General features: G+C 50.2%; 1 protein-coding gene across 1 annotated transcript in view; it reads left to right on the forward strand.

Moving 5' to 3' along the window:
• Positions 1–19,569, forward strand: part of Plxdc1 (plexin domain containing 1) — a 58,060-nt gene that overhangs the window by 6,176 nt on the left and 32,315 nt on the right. Inside the window, exons 2-5 of the mRNA XM_032913113.1 lie at positions 1,594–1,771; positions 18,217–18,382; positions 18,656–18,725; positions 19,287–19,409. Of these exons, the coding sequence (XP_032769004.1) occupies positions 1,594–1,771; positions 18,217–18,382; positions 18,656–18,725; positions 19,287–19,409 (537 nt within the window). The remainder of the gene's footprint in view (positions 1–1,593; positions 1,772–18,216; positions 18,383–18,655; positions 18,726–19,286; positions 19,410–19,569) is intronic.

The raw sequence follows: 19,569 nt of genomic DNA on the forward strand, positions 1-19,569 counted from the left end.
GAAGGTCAAAGCTTGAAAATAGTGATGCCCCTCATCAGGACAAGGAACCCTAGCACCCTAGGGGCAGATACAGGCAGATCTCTTCGATTTAAGGCCGGCCTCATTTACATAGCAAGTTCCAAGTCAGCCAGGGCTAAGTATTGAGATCCTGTTTCAAAACTAACAAACCAAATCAAGTCTGCAAGGGGGAATGATTTGCTTCCAAGAAGTTTCCATAAAAGAGGGATTTTCAGCTGTCAGAGTCGGTGGGGGAGGGAGGGAGAGTGGGGTGCAGCTGGGTCTACTAGGTAGAGAGAAAGATGCTGCTAAGTAGCTTCCAGAACAACAATCCAGGCCAGCAAGCCACCAAGTTTAGAATGGGCCAGAGACTTAAACTGTTTTTTCCAAATCAAGTGCACAGCCAATGGCACATTAAACGATGCTCACCCCCACGAATCATTAAAGAAATTCGAGTCAAACACCGCAAGCACGTAGCACTTCCTGTCCATCGATTAAAATGGCTTTCCCAAGACCCTGGGAAAGAACATAATTAGATGAGTCTATTAGGAAATAGGAAACCTAGGGGTTGGGGATTTAGCTCAGTGGTAGAGCGCTTGCCTAGGAAGCGCAAGGCCCTGGGTTCAGTCCCCAGCTCCGAAAAAAAGAACCAAAAAAAAAAAAAAAGGAAATAGGAAACCTCAAGCACCACTGAGAATAAAAACTGTCCTTTGGGGCTGGCAAGATGGCTCAGTGGTTGAAAGCATTAGCTGGGATTCCAGAGGACCCGGTCTGATTCTCAGCGCCCGCGTGGCTGCTCACAACCATCTGTAACTACGGTTCAGGAGATCCGACGTCTTCTTTGGGCTCCACGGACACTATACGCTGGCAAAACTGCCAAATACATTAGACGAAATCATTTAAAACCTACAAAAATGAACTAGTCTAGCGACTTTACATGAAAAACAGTATGGAAGGAAACTGAATTACCTTATGAGCCATTTCTGGCCATATAACCCGAAGAATTTAAAATAGGTCCCCAAAGAGATGCTCGAACCCTCTGTTCCTCTTAGAATCATTCACGGCAACCAGCTCATGGGAACAACCTGTGTCTATTGTCAGATGGACGGAGAAGCAAAATGTGGTATAGCAGGGAATGCCGTTCAATCTTTAGAAAGAACGCGTCTGAACCTTGAAGACACCGTGCTAAGTGAAATAAGCCAACGACAGCAAGAGATCTATTGTATGGTTCTAATATGAGATGTGTGGAGTATAGAGATAGAAGTAGAAGAACGTCGTTGGGCATGCTGGTCAGTGGCAGAGCCTGGCACATGGGAAGCTCTGAGTCCCAACCCCAGCACCTTTAACCGCGAGTCTGATTCTGGTTTACCAGACATACCTTGTCCACTATGGACGGCTGAGTGGCTTTAGTATTGCATGTGCATGTTTCTGGGCATGGTAGGAGATTTATGGCTCTCAATCTGTGTTGCGAGCCTGCTGTCCTGGTCACTGAGTATCCCCAGAACCAAGGAGTGGTGAGGGCTCTGCAGGACAGGTCTGGACGCCTTCTCCCATCCTTCCTCACTCCCCACTCAAGAGCTCTGTTCCTTCTTCCAGGTCACCATGAAAGGCAAGGCTCTGCATGGACTGCCAAGAGGACCAGGCAAGGCTGGAATCGGAGGGTCCGAGAGAGCCCTGAGCAGGTGTTAAAGCCAGGCAAGACCCAGCTGAGCCAGGACCTGGGTGGAGACTCCCTGGCCATCGACACACTTCCGGACAACAGGACTAGGGTGGTGGTGAGTGCAGAACCCGCATGGAGGGAGAGGGGAGCTGGAGCCTGCCTAGGTCTCGGATAGGAATGGCTAGGATCCCAGAGAAGAGGAGGCAAGCAAGCCAGCTCCAGGCTGGATCACAGGATCAAAGCATCTCAGAGTTTCGGAGGCTGCTGGCCTCTGCCAGGACCCGGAGAGGTGAAGTAATCTGTTCCGGGAGACGCAGTGCAGGCTCTGAACTCCACCAGGACTTGGAGAAGGAGCGCAAGGTGGTACGGTTTACACCGAAGCTGCCAGCCTAAGGGCCACTCCTCCACATTTCTGCCTCGTTAGACTGTGAGGCCCTCAAGGTTAAGGACAGGGCTGCAGTAAGAGGCATCCTGAGGTGCTTGGAGTGGAGGAGAAACCGGTCCAGCTGTCACTGAGGTAGAATTTCCAGGCCTGGGGACCAGAAGCTGTCTGTGGGAGGAGTAACTCTGAAAGCTGAAGGGCCTCTGCAGCCATGAGTGACGGTTGGAGTGCGTGTGCCTGCGGTCCCAGCCGAGCATAAAACCGAGGCGAGAGGATGGTCAGAGCCCCGGAGCCCAGGGTCAGCATGGGCCGTATCGGCCCATGTTCTAGAATAGCATAGTCCTATAGTTCTGGAAGCATAGAAGACTAAACACAGAAGTCCCAGGCTGCCCTCCCAACCCTCCTCAGCCTTTCCCACAGCAGGGTACCTCTGGTTTGTTGTTTCCCGATTATTCTGTCCCTTTAGCTCCTTTAAGCGAGCTTTGCCGGTTCAGTTGGTTTTGAGGCAGGCTTATCACTATATAGCTTTGGCTGGCCTTGAACTTGCTATGTAGACCAGGCTGTCTTGATATCTGTCTGACTGGTCTGCCTCCTAAGTGCTGAGCCTGAAGGTGTGGGCCACGAGACCCAGCACTGAGTGGGCTTCAGACATTATCGGCTTCTTGTCATGACAGAGGACTCGTCTCTGACGTTCTCCCCAGAACTTTCTTCTCCATCTTTCTCAACTCATGTGCCTTTCCTTATAGCACCATCAGGTGATCCAAGCAGGGTACTGCCTTGTTGCTTATATTATTATTATTTTTTTAATTTATTCACTTCTGTGTTCGCATGGGGATACATGTGCTGAAGTGTGTGTGTGTGTGTGTATGAGAGAGAGAGAGAGAGAGAGAGAGAGAGAGAGAGAGAGAGAGAGTGTGTGTCTGTATGTGTTTGTGTGTGTGTAGGTCAGAGGAGAAGTCAGTTCTGTCCTTCCACCATGAGTCCCAGGGATCAAACTCAGATCATCAGGCCTTTTGGGAAATGCCCTTAACCACTGTCTCTCCATCCCTGTTTCTTGTATTTTTTTTTTTTTTCTGGGATCCTTGCCTTCTCCCTGGTCCTGCCTGCTCAGTTCTCTGTGCTAATCCCAGGAACGCCTTCTTTTACGCCGTCCTTTACTGTCAAGTGTAATTTTCAGTGTGGCCAAACTTGTCATCAAGGGAGCTTGTCATCATGGGAACTTGGCATTCATTAAGCCTGGGTTTGATCCCCAGAACTGCATAAACTGGGTGTGGTGGTGCACACCTGAAATCCCAGCCCTTTACAGAGACAAGTAGGAGGACCAGAAGTTCAAGGCTATCCTTGACCACGTAGTAAGTCCAAGGCCAGCCTGGGCTACATAAGACCCTGTCTTCGATGCCCAATATCAAAGAAAAATAAAAATGTGCCCCAACTTGGTGGACTGCTCCCCCGCTCCACAGTTGGCAGCTTGCACTCCCTCCTCCTTTATCTCTCGAGTGTTGGAGCCCTGGTCCCTTTCCCCTGCATCTTTCCCTTTCGTGGTTGGTTCTGTGGCAGTTCCTGACAGTGGTCACCTCTCAGGAAAGACTCTCCTGAGAACATGCACATCTGAAAATTCCTTTGTTCTGCTCTCCCTTTTGATTGATGGCTTCACCAAATGTGGACTTATAACTTAAAAATAATTTTCCTTTCAAAGCTTGAAGGCATCTCACCATCTTCTAATGTCACCGTGGAGGCCTCTGCTCTTACCACAGAGTGAGGAGCCTCACATCTATAATCTCAGGACTCGGGAGACTGAGCAGGAACATGGCCAAGAATTCAAGGCCAGCCTGGGCTACCTAATGAGCCCCACACCTCAGCACATACATACATCCCTGATTCCCACCCCCAAAGAAATTTGGTGCAACATAGAGTATAGTGGCTCATGCCTGGACTACTAGTACGTGGCCTACATAGCAAGTTCTGTTGCAAAAGAGAAAAATGAAATTTAATGTCACCCTGTGTGTGTGTGTGTGTGTGTGTGTGTGTGTGTCTGTGTCTGTGTCTGTGTCTGTGTGTCTGTGTGTTAAAGAGTGCTCACTATCACCCCAGCATGCTGAAATCATAGTTGGCTGCCCAAGCCAGCCTGGAATTTGCTCTGTAGGCCTGGCTCGCCTCCAACTGGAGCAACCGCACTGTTGTGGGGTATCCACGAGAGAAGACTGATCAGATATGGGGTTAAGCCAATAGAAAGTCTTTATTGGGTAGCTGGCGTCTACACTGGGTGTTTGGGATCCCAGTGCAGCCCCGAGCCTTTCTCAGGAAGAACTTTTAAGAACAAAAACCATACCTTGGGTTGACATACTTTAGTTAACAAGAACAGTTGGCCAGAAGCAGAGCTACAGAAACCAAATGGCAGAGCTGGTACGTTAGAGATTTTCCCAAAACTATGGACTTCAATGGGTTAGGTCTACGTTTACATTTCGGCAGGTGGTGCTATCTGTGTGCTGAGTTTAAGGCCTGAATGATATCTCCATCATGGAGTCAGTCATGCTAAGGTCTCAGGACCCTGTTATACACCTGGCCAGGTTTGAAAATCCTCCTCCTTGTTCCCATGTCATGGATGGAAGGTCCTTTCTCACTAAGAGGATTTCATAAGCTTTGAGGGTTTGGTTATGTGTTTTGTTTCCGTCCTCTCTGTCAGTTCACATTTTGAGATTTCATTCATTCAGGTGGCATCAGTGTTGGCACTGATGTTGATTGTCGTTGTTTTGGTTTTGGTTTTCAAAGACAGGGTTTCTCTGTCTCTGTGTATCCCTAGGGTTCACTCTGTAGACCAGGCTGGCTTTGAACTCAAGAGATCCACTTGCCTCTGCCTCCTAAGTCCTGGGATTAAATGGGTGTGCCATCACTATCTGGCTTTCTAATATTGGCTTTTAAAATGCTGAATTAAGATGTTCTTCTCGGGGTTGGGGATTTAGCTCAGTGGTAGAGCTCTTGCCTAGCAAGCGCAAGGCCCTGGGTTCGGTCCCCAGCTCCGAAAAAAAGAAAAAACAAACAAACAAAAACAACAACAACAACAACAACAAAAGAGATGTTCTTCTCAATGCCTGAACTTTTCGGTTCCCTTACCATTGTACCTGACGTTAATGGCTTCCTCAGCAGGCCCTCATCCCAGCCCTGAGGTGAACTCTCAAAGGACACAGCCCACTCACTTCCCATTCCGTCTTGCTTTCTGGAACAGTCAGAACTGAGGAGCAGGGTAGGTGTGGAAGAATGGTGGCATGGAGAGCCAGCCCATGAGTTCCTAAGGAAGGAACTCCTGTCTCCTCACCCCATGCCTCATTGCTTTCTTGAACTCTGGATTAACTAACTGATACCTGCTCAGGCTCCAGACACGATGGTTGGAAGGGCCATGTCCCAGCCTGCAGGAAGAGGACGTCACAAGAAGTAACCACAGAGACACAAGCTTCTGGAAGCAATTGTCTGTGGGTGTCTAGAAGGACCAGCTGCGTTTGGTGAGCCCTGGGGACTCACTAACACCAAGGCTTAAAAACAAATACACATTCTTGGACTTTGTTCTGGACAGATTAGTTCTGAAGCATTGAAACCTAGGGGTTTGTTTCTTTACAGTACCCTACATGGTGCTGGAGAGATGGCTCAGTGGTTAAGAGCACTGGCTGCTCTTCCAGAGGACCTGGGTACTATTGTAAGTACCCACATGGCAGCTCACAACCGTCTGTAACTCCAGTTCAAGGGATCTGACACATTCATCTGGACTCCTTAGGCACCAGGTACACATGTGGTGCATAGACATATGTACAGGCAACACCTGTATGCATAAGTAAAAAAATAATTTGAAATAAAAAATCTGGGGCTGGAGAGATTGCTCAGTGGTTAAGAGCCCCGATTGCTCTCCCAGAGGTCCTGAGTTCAAATCCCAGCAACCACATAGTGGCTCACAACCATCTGTAATGAGATCTGATGCCCTCTTCTGGTGTGTCTAAAGACAGCTATAGCATAATTATATATAATAAATAAATAAATCTTTAAAAAAAATCTGCATGCCTGTTGGGAGGAAGCAGCAGGTGGCAGGAAGATTACTACCAGTTCAGAGCCAGTTTGGACTATGTAATAAGTTGTACATCTTGTCCCCAGTTTCCTGAAATAACAGCTGGAATGCCAGGCCTTTGAGGTACCATTGTGGCAATACTTGAGCACCATCTGGAGGCCTCCTGACTCCCTTGACAGCCACACAGCAAGAGGCTAAACTGTAGCTGGGTTTGGTGGCCACACCTTTAATCCAGTATTGGAGAGGCAGAGGCAGGTAGATCTCTGAGTTTGAGGCCAGCCTGGTCTACAGAGTTCCAGGGCTACACAGAGAAACCCTGTCTCTAAACAAACAAACAAACAAACAAACAAGTAAACAGTGAGTTAACTTAAAAAAGAGGCCACACTATAGAACAAGGCCGGCTGGGGGAAGGGTCCTCTGTAGCGTTGTCCCGAGCTCCACTCGAGAGGTGAGATTGGAGGATGAAGGCTTAAGATGAAGTCTGTCTGGAAGGGACTTCAGACGCCACACCAGGAAAGAGCCTCCCAGCCTTAGTGGGATGGAGTGACATTTGCCTGGAAACAAATAAATCCAGGGGCTTAAGGCTACCGTGGGTCCCTGACTCAAGCACAGCCCCTGAGGGAAAGGCTCCTCCCCGCTGTGGGCTGGGGTGAGTCAGGAGCAGGGAGCCTCTGCCAAACATGGAGGCGGGGAAAGCAGCTGCTAATGGAAACCCATGACGGCTAGGGACCAGAGCCAGGGCTCTGGGATCGCGCAGGCTGTCTTGTGGCTCTTTTGAGTCCTTTTCAGGTGCCTCTCTAGAGCTGGGAGGGGCCGGGGGACTGTAGAGGGGACAGTTAAGAGACCTGATCCCTGGCAACATGGAGGAAGCCGGTACTTCCTGTTCAGGGAAAGCTCTAGATGTGGCTGTTTCCTGGCAGGGCCGTGAGGAGCCTGAGGAACCCTCTCATTTTGCCTCTTGTCTCTTGGCGCCCACACTGCAGTCCGTAGAGGCATTTGTATTGCTTGCCTCCCTCTGACACTTTAGTCTGTCTGTCACTTGTGATCCCTGCCTGTCCCTGGTAGATACTCCTCTGAGAGAGCAAAGGAAGGCGGGGCTCCCCACCTCTAGGTCTCCAATGGTGTTAGAGAGAAGACCCAATCCCAGGTGGACTCAGGAGCCTCTAAGCTCTGCTCCAGTGCCCTGCTCACTCACCAGCGCCCTGTGCGAGGGGCTGCCCGTGTCTCCAGCGACCCTGTCCGTATTAGCTCTGGCCTAAGCCACATTTAGCAGCACTCCTGCCTGGCCTCTGCTGCAGCTCCTGCCTCCAAGTTCCTGCCCTGACTTCCCTCTTGCTGCGCTGTTACCTGCAAGTGTAAGACAAAGCAAACCCTGTCCTCCTTCCCTTGCTTTTGGCTGTGGTATTTTACACGGCAACAGAAAGCCTAACTAAGACTTTCTGGCTAAACTGATGACCCGAGTTCGATCCACATAGCGAAATGATCCGACTCCCACAAGTTTCCCCTGACCTTGTCACGCCTGCCGTGGCATTTACACTGAAGAGACAGATGGGTTTTTGCTTATTTGTTTAGAGACAGAGTTTCTCTGTGTAGCCCTGGCTGTCCTGGAACTCTGGAGACCAGGCTGGCCTCAAACTCACAGACATCCACCTGTCTCTGCCTCCAGAGTCTTGGGGTTAAAGGTGTGTGCACCACCACCACCCAGCCATATATTGTATTTGTATATGTGTATATATGTGTATATATATATATGTATGTATATTTAGTATGCATGTGTATGTATGTATATGTATGTGTGTATGTGTATGTATATGTAGTGTGTATGTGTATGTATGTGTATGTATATGTATCTGTGTATGTGTATATATGTGTATGTATATGTATGTATATGTAGCGTGTATGTGTATGTATATGTAGTGTGTATATATGTGTATGTATGTGTATGTATATGTAGTGTGTATATATGTGTATGTATATGTATATGTATGTGTGTATGTGTATATATGTGTATGTATATTTATGTATATGTAGTGTTTATGTGTATGTATGTGTATGTATATTTATGTATATGTAGTGTTTATGTGTATGTATGTGTATGTATATTATAAAATTTTTTTAACTCAGAAGTTGTTTGCAGAAGAGAGAAAACACAGGGCAGGTTCACCTTCTAACAGGTTGCTCTTGTGATAACCACGCTAGTCATTCAAGAACTTCATGAATCTCTCCTAAGGACCACACCATTCTGAAAGGTCCTGTCAGTGGTATATTTTGGACCAGAGTTTCTTACCTTGAGCACAGCTGAGCTGAGAGGAAAACAGAAGACAATGTTAAATGAACCTTCCTGAGTGCAGGTCTCCGTCACAGCCACCTCATGGGCAAGCGTTTCTTTCTTTTAGTTACTCTGTGTGTGTGTGTGTGTGTGTGTGTGTGTGTGTGTGTGTGTGTGTGTATGTGTCTGTGTTAGTGTGTCTGTGTGTGTGTCACATGCCATCACAAATGTGCAAGGGTCACAAATGTGCTTTCAGGAATTGGATTTCTCCTTTACTATGTGGGTTCAGGGGACAGAATGACCATCTCGGGCTCAGTGCCTTTACCCACTGAGCCATCTGGCCAGCCCAGGACAGGTGTTTCAGATGTTTTATTTTCTCTTGATCCAGAGTGGACAGAGGATGCCACCTGCCTAAGGTCATGCATCTAATGAGTGGCAGAGTCCAGACAGGAAGGCCAGTTCTTAGCCACTATCTCCCTGAGGATGAAAGACGTGTTGGCAAACCTTTTTAAAGGACCTATCTATTTCATGTATGTGGGTACACTGTAGCTGTCTTCAGACACACCGGAAGAGGGTATCAGATCCCATTACAGATGGTTGTGAGCCACCACCTGGTTGCTGGGAATTGAACTCAGGACCTCTGGAAGAGCAGTCAGTGCTCTTAACCACCGAGCCATCTCTCCAACCCCAATCTGCCTTTAAAAAAATCTTGAGGGTTTTGTACACATGCGGGCTCTGATTCTGTAGGTCTGGGGTTAACTCAGGATGCTGCCCTCTCTTGCCTTCCCCACTTACTTTTCTAGTTTATTTAAGAGTTTCCCTCCTTAGCTCTGGCAGTCCTGGAGCTCACTCTGTAGCTAAAGCTGGCCTTGAACTGGTAGCAACTCTCCTGCCTCAGCTTCCCAATACTAAGATCACAATGAGCCCTCCATATGTGGTTTTTTTGTTTGTTTGTTTGTTTGTTTGTTTTTGAGACAGAGTCTCACTGTGTAGACTTGGCTGGAATGGCCTAGTCTTCCTTGAACTGACAGAGATCTGTCTACCTTGGCCCTCTGAAGCTCTGATTTTCATGAAGCTCTCACTTTGTAGAGCAGGCTAGCCTTGAACTCTGCCTGCTTCTGCCTCCCAAGCAGTGGGATTGAAGGCTTGCACACCACGCCCAGGAGAACTCGGCACTTCTAACAGGCTCCTCTGTGGCTTTGCTGCTGCTGTCCCCAGGAATGTTTTGAATAGCTGAGATCTAAAACACATTCCTAAACTGGGGCGATTGGGAGACCCTCTCTCAGCGTCACTTCCAGGGTTGGCCCCAGCTGCCTAAACGCTATCCTGACAAGCCTGGCTGGCCAGTCAATCTCTCCTGACAGCTCTGCGGGTGCCCCTGGTTGCTTGCCCAGAATGCCTACCAGCCAACTGGCTGGCAGGTGATGGGCTGATTGTGAGAGCTCAGCTGGAGTTTCTTTTCCAGCAACATCTTAGGCTCAGCCAAGGTAAATACAGTCCTGCTGTCAGAGCGGAGTGCCTGGGAGGAGGAGGGCACATAAGCAATTTGAGAGAGAAGAACCCTTGTCATGCAGATAATAGGATGGAGGGGGAATGTTTGAGGAGATAGCCTGTGCTGTCAAAACATTTCCGTGGAAAGGTCCAACGAAATCATATAAGAACTCACACTTACCCGACACCTGCTGCGGGCCCCGGCTGTGAGCTTTGTGTTGTCCTGCTCAGTGGAAGCCTTGGAAGCCTTTCAAGAGTGCAGCACTGTAACCAGGGAGAAGGGTGATGCTTGGCACCAACCATTGTCATGTTTGGGTTTTGAACTTGGTTCGGGCTGACACCTAAGCCCACGCATTTATCCTGGAACGTTTTCAAATGGTGCCCCCACAGAACCCCGAGAATTCCTGGAGGAGTCTCGCAGGCTGCTATGGGATGGAGGGTGCTGGAGAAGGTGTCAGAAGGCACAGAGTGGCTTCACTGTAATGCGATGTAGGTGCTGAGCTGCCAAGAAGGAAAAGGAGTCTGAACTCACCCTGTGGCTGTGAATCAGGGATCACTGACCGGGGTGTGTGCACACGTCAGGATACTGTCTCCTTGTTACACTGACCAACCCTCTTTGTAATGCCAAACCAATACTGCACCTAGGGACCAGCCTCCAGGGGAACAGGTTTATGCAGTGATGGTCTGTGCACCGTGTGAGCTCCTTGACCGGTTCATCCTGAGTGAGGCACACAGTATTGAGTACTATGTTACCTGGGTGCACACAGTATGTGTGTGTACTGTGTTACTGGCCAGGGAGACCAACTAGGGCTTGCTTCCCTGCCCCACCCCCATTTCTCTCTGTCTCTCTCCCTCCTCCTCTAGAAGGGCTGGCCGTGATGCCTCTGAAGTGCCAGCTTGGTGCCGTGCCAGCACCACAAACGCCACCTCTTCCTCTCCCTCCTCCCTCTTCTTCTTCCTCTCCCTCCTCCCTCTCCCTCCTCCCTCTTCTTCTTCCTCTCCCTCCTCCCTCTCCCTCCTTCCCTTCTTCTTCTTCCCTCTGCTCATAGGCATGAGCAAGTGCCTATCAAGGAGTCTCCGTGGTGTGGGGAGCGTCCGTCTGCCTTGTTGCTCTGTGCTCTGCAACCCTGCCTCCCATTTCTTTTGTAATCTATGGCGGATATTTCAGTTGCAGCCATTACATCTGAATCCCATTCAGGTTGTGGGGAGGGCACAGAACTCTGCTACTCTCCCATTGGTCGTACATAGCTGTGTAGCTGTCCCTAGCTAGGAGGACTGGTGGAGGTGCAGTCAGGCTAGGTGGCCTGTGACTAGCTAAAGTAGTGCATCTGCTATTGAAGTGAGATGGGGACAGTGGTTGCCAGGAGACCATTGTCTGTCTCTGCCATAGTGGACATCGTCCATCAAGACTGCTGGGACAGGTGGCAACGACATGATAAGGGGGCTGAGAAGTGTCCCTGAGGTTCATTCCAAGCTATGGCCCTCTGCTCTAGTGTTCAGGCAAGAAGCCAGCTGTGGTTGGCTTTGTGTGAGAACAAACAAGCAAACATGGTGACCAAAGAACTCCTGCCCGGAAACTTGGTTTTCTCGTCTCTCTTGCTGTTTAGTGAAGGGCTGCCGGGGTCCTCCTGGAGGTCTTTCTTCTGGTCACCCCATAGGGAAGACTGTTCCATGTAAGGTCCCTTCGGTTCCTAGCAGCCACCCTAGCAATGCCACTGAGGTGGTTAGACAACTGTTGGGAGTCAGAGCTGCTTACTCTGCCTCGCTGGGTGTCACTCAGTTCCTGTCTCATTGCCGTTCTTCAGTTATGATATGAATAAATGTGTGTGCTGGAGCGGGAAGCAGAGAGCTGTCTGCTGTCTGTGGACCAGTGTCTCCTGTGGACAGGGCAAGGCGGCAGCTTTAGCTCAGCTCTCCGGCCACCAGCTCCTCACCCATTCAATTTTACTCTCCCTCTGGAAGGATCAGGAAGCTTGGAAGACAGGATCTGGCTTGAGCTGCAGAAGCAATGGATGATGGGTGTCCACTGGGGAGGAGGGTGTTGAATCATGTGAACTCCGGTTTCCAGTCAGTGTGGCTGAGGGAGCACCAGGTGGCAGAACATGGCAGGTATGGTCTGAGAAGAGGCAGACATTCTTGGATGGGGTCAGGGAACCCTAAAACACATCTGCAGCTGGGCATGATCAACACATACACAGCAAGACTTGCAAAGAAGGGCAGGCTTCCCAGGCCCAGCCATCCTAAAGTATGCATGGCCCCTCAGTGGTTAAGGAGATCTTGTAATCCACGGACCAGGATACAAGTCAGCCATCTTGTATCTACAAGGTAACCAGGCTTAAAACCAATGGTGAGGAAAACAGAGAAGGCTCAAATACTTGATCTTGGCCTTGAGGCACATTCCTAATCAATTGTGTCACCGAGACACCAGGGTCTGCTTGCCTCACTCCGGTCCTTGCTTCCTCTTGAGGCCGGGACTCCTCAGGCCAGGACCCCTCAGGTAGCCCAGTCAGACTGAAGCCAGGTCTCGAGTTCTAAACTTCCTGAATGACCTTGAAGCCGTGACCTTTCTGAGCCTGAGCAAGGAGGTCTCCTACCTCAGTGGCCGTGGGCGGCTCTCTCCAGCGCTGCGGTGGTCCCAGTGTGAGGAGACCTTGATGACAGGAGACCTCTGTGTGTCTGTGTGTCAGTCCCCCACCCCTGTCCTGCTGCTAGACCCCTGTCACTTGCTCACACGCTCTTCCTCACCCCTGAAAGCACCACTTTCTTAGAGAAGAGACTCAGGAACCAAGGTGTCAGTCTTTGTACAGAATGGCCTCACTGTGGAAATGTGTTCCAGGGACGAGGATTCCCTGAGGAAGGAGCCATTTCTTCACCGATGGCTTCTGGTGATAAGAAGACATTCTTGTTCTTTTGCAGCATGGCTTGGGAACATTGACTTTGAGATTGTTCAACTGTGTCACACCTTTCAGGTACAGGTGATGAGATGGAAGGGACTCTGTCCCTGAGCCCCATCTGTCCTCCATAAAGGACCCATAGTTGTTCCAGTGTGAGAGGCACTTGATGCTGTCTTTTTGAGTTTCACTTTGTTGGCTGGGGCTGCCTTGAAGACATGGCCCTCCCACCTCGGCCTCCTGAGAAGCTGGGATTCCAGATGTGCACCACAGCACATCTGAAAGCACACATGGGAAAGATTTTAATTTTTTTTTTTTTTTTTTGAGCTGGGGACCGAACCCAGGGCCTTGCGCTTCCTAGGCAAGCTCTACCACTGAGCTAAATCCCCAAATTCCCTAAGATTTTAATTTTAATGGAGAAGTGTCTCAGGTCACATTCTAGTAAGACGACTGCTGGAAGTGTATAGTATAGTGTGTATGTTTCCATACATGTATATGTGTGTCTAGGCCTATACATGCATGCACCCTTGTGCTTGTATGTGCATGTGTGACTGGAGTGTGAGTGCATGTGAAGTACATGTGTATGTGTACCCTCTGTGTCTATGTTCTGAAGGCCTGCATGATTCAGGATCTGCCAACAAGAAGGGTGATCATCAGTCAGATATAGTCCCTCCACCTGGAGCAGGACCTGAGCTATGCTTACCCAGTCTGTTGTGATATTAGCAACTGGAAGGGCCTGGGACAGAGTTACAGGTGACAGCTCTTTAAATGCCCTTGATCTGAATGAATGCAATCTTTTGTCACCTCAAAGATGTCACTGGAGGGTCCCTAGGGGACTCCAAGAATGAACCCACTCAAATGCTGCAGTTGGAAGTTGGGCTGTCACCCAGCTGTGAACAATGCTATCACCCAGCTGTGAACAATGCTGTCACCCAGCTGTGGAGCTGGCTATCACAGGGCGTGGACCTGGCTAACACCTGACTGTGAACAATGCTATTACAGGCTGTTATCCCATGGTATACAGGACTCAGAGCTATGGCCCAGCCAGACACATTCCCAGAGTTCCCACTCTCTCTAAAGGAGGTAACAAGAGGTGTGTTGGCATCAGCTTGTGTGTCAGAGTGTGGCAGCTTCTCTCCCAGGTTTGGGGACACTCTTGCCTTGTGACTCCCGAGAAGCAGGCTGACAGAATCTGACTCTTCTCAGCCACCATGTGCCATCCTCAACATGGCTGTTGGAGTGGGTGGGGCTCAAGGGACTCCCATGAGTCGCTGAAACCTCGTTTTCTCCTGCTGTCATACCTGCATGGTAACATGATCTGTGTCTGGAGCCAATGATAGGAGCTATAAAACAGACGGCTCTTGTGCAGACCTTGTGTCCTGTGTCCTGCTCAGCAAACCCTGCTCTGGGCCAGAGCTCCCTAGAGGAATGCAGCCCCTGACCTGAGGGAACTCACATCCTATAGGTATAAAAGTCAGTAAAGGGGGCTGGAGGGATGGCTCAGAGGTTAAGAGCACTGGCTGCTCTTCTGGAGGACCCAGGTTCGATTCTCAGCACCCACATCGTGGCTCACAATAGTCTGGAGCTCCAGTTCCAGGAGAGCTTCTTCTGGCCTCGTCAGGTACCATGCACATACCTGGTACACAGACATATATGCAAGTAAAACACACACACGCAAGTAAAAAGTAGACCTTAGACTTTCAGTTGTAAGCCCAGCCTCTAACAGCTCAGCCATCTCTTCAGCCCAGAAGTAAGTAAATCTTAGTGAAAGAAAACTTGAAGAAGCCAAATAAGAAATCTCTGGGCCAGATAAGAAATCTCTGAGGGAGAGACTCAGAGTGTGGGATAGCCTCTCAAGGGAGTGACCTCTTACTGAGTAGAGTTATATACTCTACTCAGACCCCAGACAGGGTCTCATGCAGCCCAGGCTAGCCTCAAACTCACTTGTAGTTGAGGATGGCAGTAGTTCTGGGATTCTAGGCATTTGTACCAGGCCTGGTTGAGGAGCCATCTTTGGAATGGATCATGGGGGAAACTATTTTAAGGACAGGAGACACTGAGGCCCTGAGGCAGACAAGTGTTGATGATTTCCAGAACTGAGAGAAGCCCAACAGGCAGAAACCCAATAAAACAGGGAGAGAAAGGAGAGTGCAGAAGACGGGGTAGGGCAGGGAACCAGACCACTACCATCTGGAAGGGTTTGTTTAGGTGACGGGCTTCAGAGACCTAAGAGGCATCTGTCCAACATGTCATCGAGAGCCTAGGCCATTCAGCTCTGTGCTTAGGATGTGGCACTTGCCCTAACTTACGTGTGGTTCTGGCACTCCAGCTATCAGGGCTTCGTGCCAGATAGGATAAGGATAAGGAAAAAGCTAACGGGGACAGCAGTTAAATCGGATTCCTTCCCAAAGACCCCACCAAAACCTCAAGAGCCAGTAGTTAGCTTTCTGTTTTGCTTTTGTTTACTGGTTATGTCGCTTACTGTAATGCTTCATTAGTGAAGAGGAATGGGGAATGCGTGCTGGCTAGATGACGCTCGATTGTGGCCCGCAGGGCTTTGTACATTGTGGTAAGAGGCCCGGCATTCATTCTCTCTAGCTGGGCGCCAGGGTGTCCTAAGCGGGGCGGTGACGGGGAGAGAGGCAAACATCTCCAGGTTGTCCCCACGGAACCACAGCAGCACACAGCTAAGGGTGCCTGAATTCATTTTCTGCCATAAGAAAACATTCATTCTCTCTCAGGCCTAGTGTCTGAAGCCAGCCTCCCTCTGGAGGCCCTTGGAAGAGCCTCTCCTGCCAGCCTCTTAGCTCCTAATGACTCCTGGGCATCCCTGACCCTCCTTGGTCTAAGGACATCAGCCCAATCTCTGCTTCCATGGTCACATGACTTCCTGGGTCTCATTTCCTCTGTGCTTCCATGGTCACATGACTTCCTGGGTCTCATTTCCTGGGTCTGGCTCTTGCCCTCCAGCTATAAAGACCGCAGCTGGGCTACCATGGCTCATGCCTTTAATCCCAGCAGGCAGGTGGATCTCTGAGTTCAAGGCCAGCCTGGTTTACAGAGCTAGTTTTAGGACAGCCAGGGCCACACAGAGAAACCCTGTCTAAAACAACAATAACAACAACAACAAAGACAGCAGCCATTGAATCAAGCTTCTCTAATCCATGGCAACCTTGACTCTATTTCCCTGTAGGGACTCTGCTTTCTAGGAAGGGCACCTTCGTAGGTGTTGGAAAATGGGATTGGACGTACCATTAGGAATGCTAAGCTTAAAGCCACCGCAGCATGCCCAAGGATCTGAATGTCCTTCCCACTCCTCCCCTCCGTGCCAGCCAGGCCTGTAGCCTGAGATCAGATTTATTTTCAAATTCTCCACCCACTGCAGGGAACCCATCCGTCACTAGTCTCTTAGTCACAAGAGGGCAGGCACATCGTGCCTCAAACACAGTGCAGTTTGTTGAAATTTCTTCTGTTGCTCTCCTTGGACCAAACCTTGTGCCTTGCATGTGTTCTCCACTGAGCTGCATCCCTAGCTGCGTTTTGCTTGCTTTGTGTTTATTTCTTTTATTATTCCTTTTATTTTGAAGCAAGGTCTCAAAAGTTCACCCGGGCTGACCCAGACTCTTTGTAGCTCTGGCTGGGCTTGAACTCGTGAGCCTCCTGCCTTAGCCTTCCAAGTCCCTGGGATTTCGAGCCTGTGCCACCTGACTCCCACACACTTTCTGACCAGGTGAAGGAGAACCTTGGTCCACAGGTACAGAGGTGATTCGCTTGTTCCTGTATGTCAGGGGCTCAAGTTGAAGCTGAATCAGTCATTGAAAGCAGCATGGTCACACACGCCTGAAATCCGAAGCACTTGAGAAGCAGAAGCAGGATATTGGGAGTTCAAGGCCAGCCTTGGCTCCATAGCAAGTTCTAGACCAACCTGAGCTATGCAATGGAGAGCCTGTGTTAAAATCAACCTGTGCAGTAGTGGCACACACCTTTACCCCCAGTCCTTGGGAGGCAGAGACATGATCTCTGTGAGTTTGAGGCCAGTCTGGTCTACAGAAGCCAGCCAGGGCTACACAGAGAAACCCTGTCTCAAAAACAAAACAAAACAAAACCCAACAAGGTGTGTGTGTGTGAGGGGGGAGACTTGATTTCCCTTTTTCAAAATTTTAAGCTTTTTTTTTTTAAAAAGCTTTGTTTTCTTTTTATTTATGTGAATATGCATGCCCACAGAGCCAGATCCCTTAGAGCTGACATTATAGGTGTTGCGAACCTTGCAGTGTGGGTGCCGGGAACTGAACTCTGGTCCTCTGTGGGAGCGGCAAGCACTGTTAGTTAACAGTGAGCTTTCCCTGCAGCCAGAGCTGGCCTCTATTAAACTTGCAGCCTGCCAGTAGCAGGTGATCCCAGCAAACACCCCCCCCATCCCACCCCCCACCCCCCCGCCGCCAATGTTCCTTTACTCGACCCCCTCAGCCCACCCTAAGCCCTATCTCGGGAAGCTCTTGTCAGAACTCTGCTTCTCTGAAGACATACAATGGCTTCCACTGGGCTCAGGCCAAGCGCTGGTTGGGCAGTTGGCTGCTCAGCAGGAAGAATACGGTTTGTTCTGCCGCGTCTGCAGCCTGATTAATGGTCCATGATGCCCAGGGCATCACCGCAGCCGAGGGAGCCTTGGGAGCCTTTGACCTCTCTGATGCTGCCTTCTGTGAGGTGCTGTTGGGCCAGGTCCAGGAAGCGCTGAGACAGCCCAGCACACTGGCTTTCCCCTTCTTTCTGCCAGCTACTTCCCTGGCCTGCTATAAGTGTTGGCCCCAGATGCTCCTCTGAGGGAGACTGTGGAAAGAACCCAGCCTGCTGTGGTATCTGCATCAGCCACACAAAGAGATGCAAAATTATCCCCTGAGGAATTCCTTGCTTCTCTCCTCCATCTGGTGACCGCAGCGAGAGCACTACTGTTTTCTCGACTCTGCTCATGCCTCTGTGTCTGGGTTCCATTGCCTGGGTCCGGCCTCCGCCAACAGACTAGCAACTCTCCAAGATGGCGACTACCTTCTCCCTTAGACATCTAAGACCTCGTTGTTACAGTTGTTGTTTTCCTCTTTGTTCTTGGGGCAGGTCAGAGATGATGTGTCTTCTCTGGTCTAGGCATCGTCCTTGAAACAAAGGCTTTATCTGGGGCTTCTCCATCATGTCCCCAATGCTGAGCTTGGCCTTCGTTATGCTCTGAAGCATTCAGGGTTACAGGATAAGCCTCTGGCTTGTCTGGACAGGACAGGGCTGAGCACACATATAAAAGGTGTGGATTTGACTAGGGTCAGTCCTGTGGAGGAATGGCTTGGGACACTGCTCTCCAAGGGTGTTCCAGGAGCTCTCAGGCCTAAAGCAGTAGCCCGGTGCTCTGAGCCAGGAGGATATTGGGAAGTCTGGGTAAGGAGGGCAGAGGATGGCGCCCTGCTTGCCTGACTCCTCCCACCACCTACGGGCTCTGTCTCTTTCCCTGCAGGAGGATAACCATAACTACTATGTGTCCCGTGTCTATGGCCCCGGTGAGCAACGAACCAGAGATCTGTGGGTAGACCTGAGTGTAGCCAACCGGAGCCACGTGAAGGTCCACAGGATCCTCTCAAGTTCTCACCGACAGGCTTCGGTGAGTGCCTAGGCCTAACAGAATAGTCTGGGCAGAGAAGCTCAGGGCTAGGCCAGCAATGGCTGCCTGGGAGTACGCATGGTTATGGCCTGAGATTTATAATTGGGCTGGGTTCTGTCAGTGGAAGTACAGTGGGGTACCTAGCTATAATCCTAGGGGGACTCTACCCTAGATATGCCTATGCCCACATTGTTCAGACAAGTCTGGTGCAGGGAGGGTGAGCAGTGTTTAGCTGACAGTACCACCCATGGGGACTCTCTCCTGTCCCTGCAGAGAGTGGTCTTGTCCTTTGATTTCCCTTTCTATGGGCATCCTTTGCGGCAGATCACCATAGCAACCGGAGGTAAGGACAAACCAATGAGGTGGGGGGAGGACTTGGGAGGTCTCAGCCTGACTCAGGGAGACTCTTGAGGGACTCACTGAAAGCAGGTGGATAGGTGGGCTAGGGAAGAAATCAGGGGATGACTTGAGTGTCCCACTGACATCAGGTGATCTGTGTGCATGCCAGCCTGCGTGGGCCTGAGCGTGTGTTCATTCCTCTGCATCCTAACAGCCGGCTTGTGTATTTCTGGGGTCTCTGTTTCTGAAACCCAGGGAGCAAGGACTTGGGTCCCTGTTGATATGAGGAGCCTCTCTGACTTCCTGTTACTTTCCTCCTATTTCCTGAAATCGGAGAGGTTGGGAGTCACTTCCTCTTCCTTCCCCTACCCCTTGTGGTCTGTGCCTACCCAGAGATATGAGGCAAGCATTCTCTAATCTAGGCCATTTTTCTATCTCACCAAGTCCCGAGGCCACTGGGTGGGTGGAGGTTGAGGCCGTCAGACTCTTTTCTAGCCCCTGCCAGTGGGGGCGGGGAACCCTAGAGGTAGCCCTTTGAACCACCTCCAATCTTCTCTGTCCTTAGGCTTCATCTTCATGGGGGACGTCCTCCACCGGATGCTCACAGCTACTCAGTATGTGGCACCCCTGATGGCCAACTTCAACCCTGGCTACTCAGACAACTCCACAGTCGCTTACTTTGATAATGGTGAGGTCCGATCTCAGAGTACAGTCCACCCAGCACCGGGGTGGGGCTTCCTGGTCTAACCGCTTCCTGGGAGCCCTCGGCCCACAGTCACACAGGCAGGCAGCCACCGTTCATTCTACCCTGTGCTGTCGTCTCCTCCGTAAGAAGGGTACTGAGGGGG

This window comes from Rattus rattus, chromosome 9, assembly GCF_011064425.1.
Source record: "Rattus rattus isolate New Zealand chromosome 9, Rrattus_CSIRO_v1, whole genome shotgun sequence".
Lineage (NCBI taxonomy): Eukaryota > Metazoa > Chordata > Mammalia > Rodentia > Muridae > Rattus > Rattus rattus.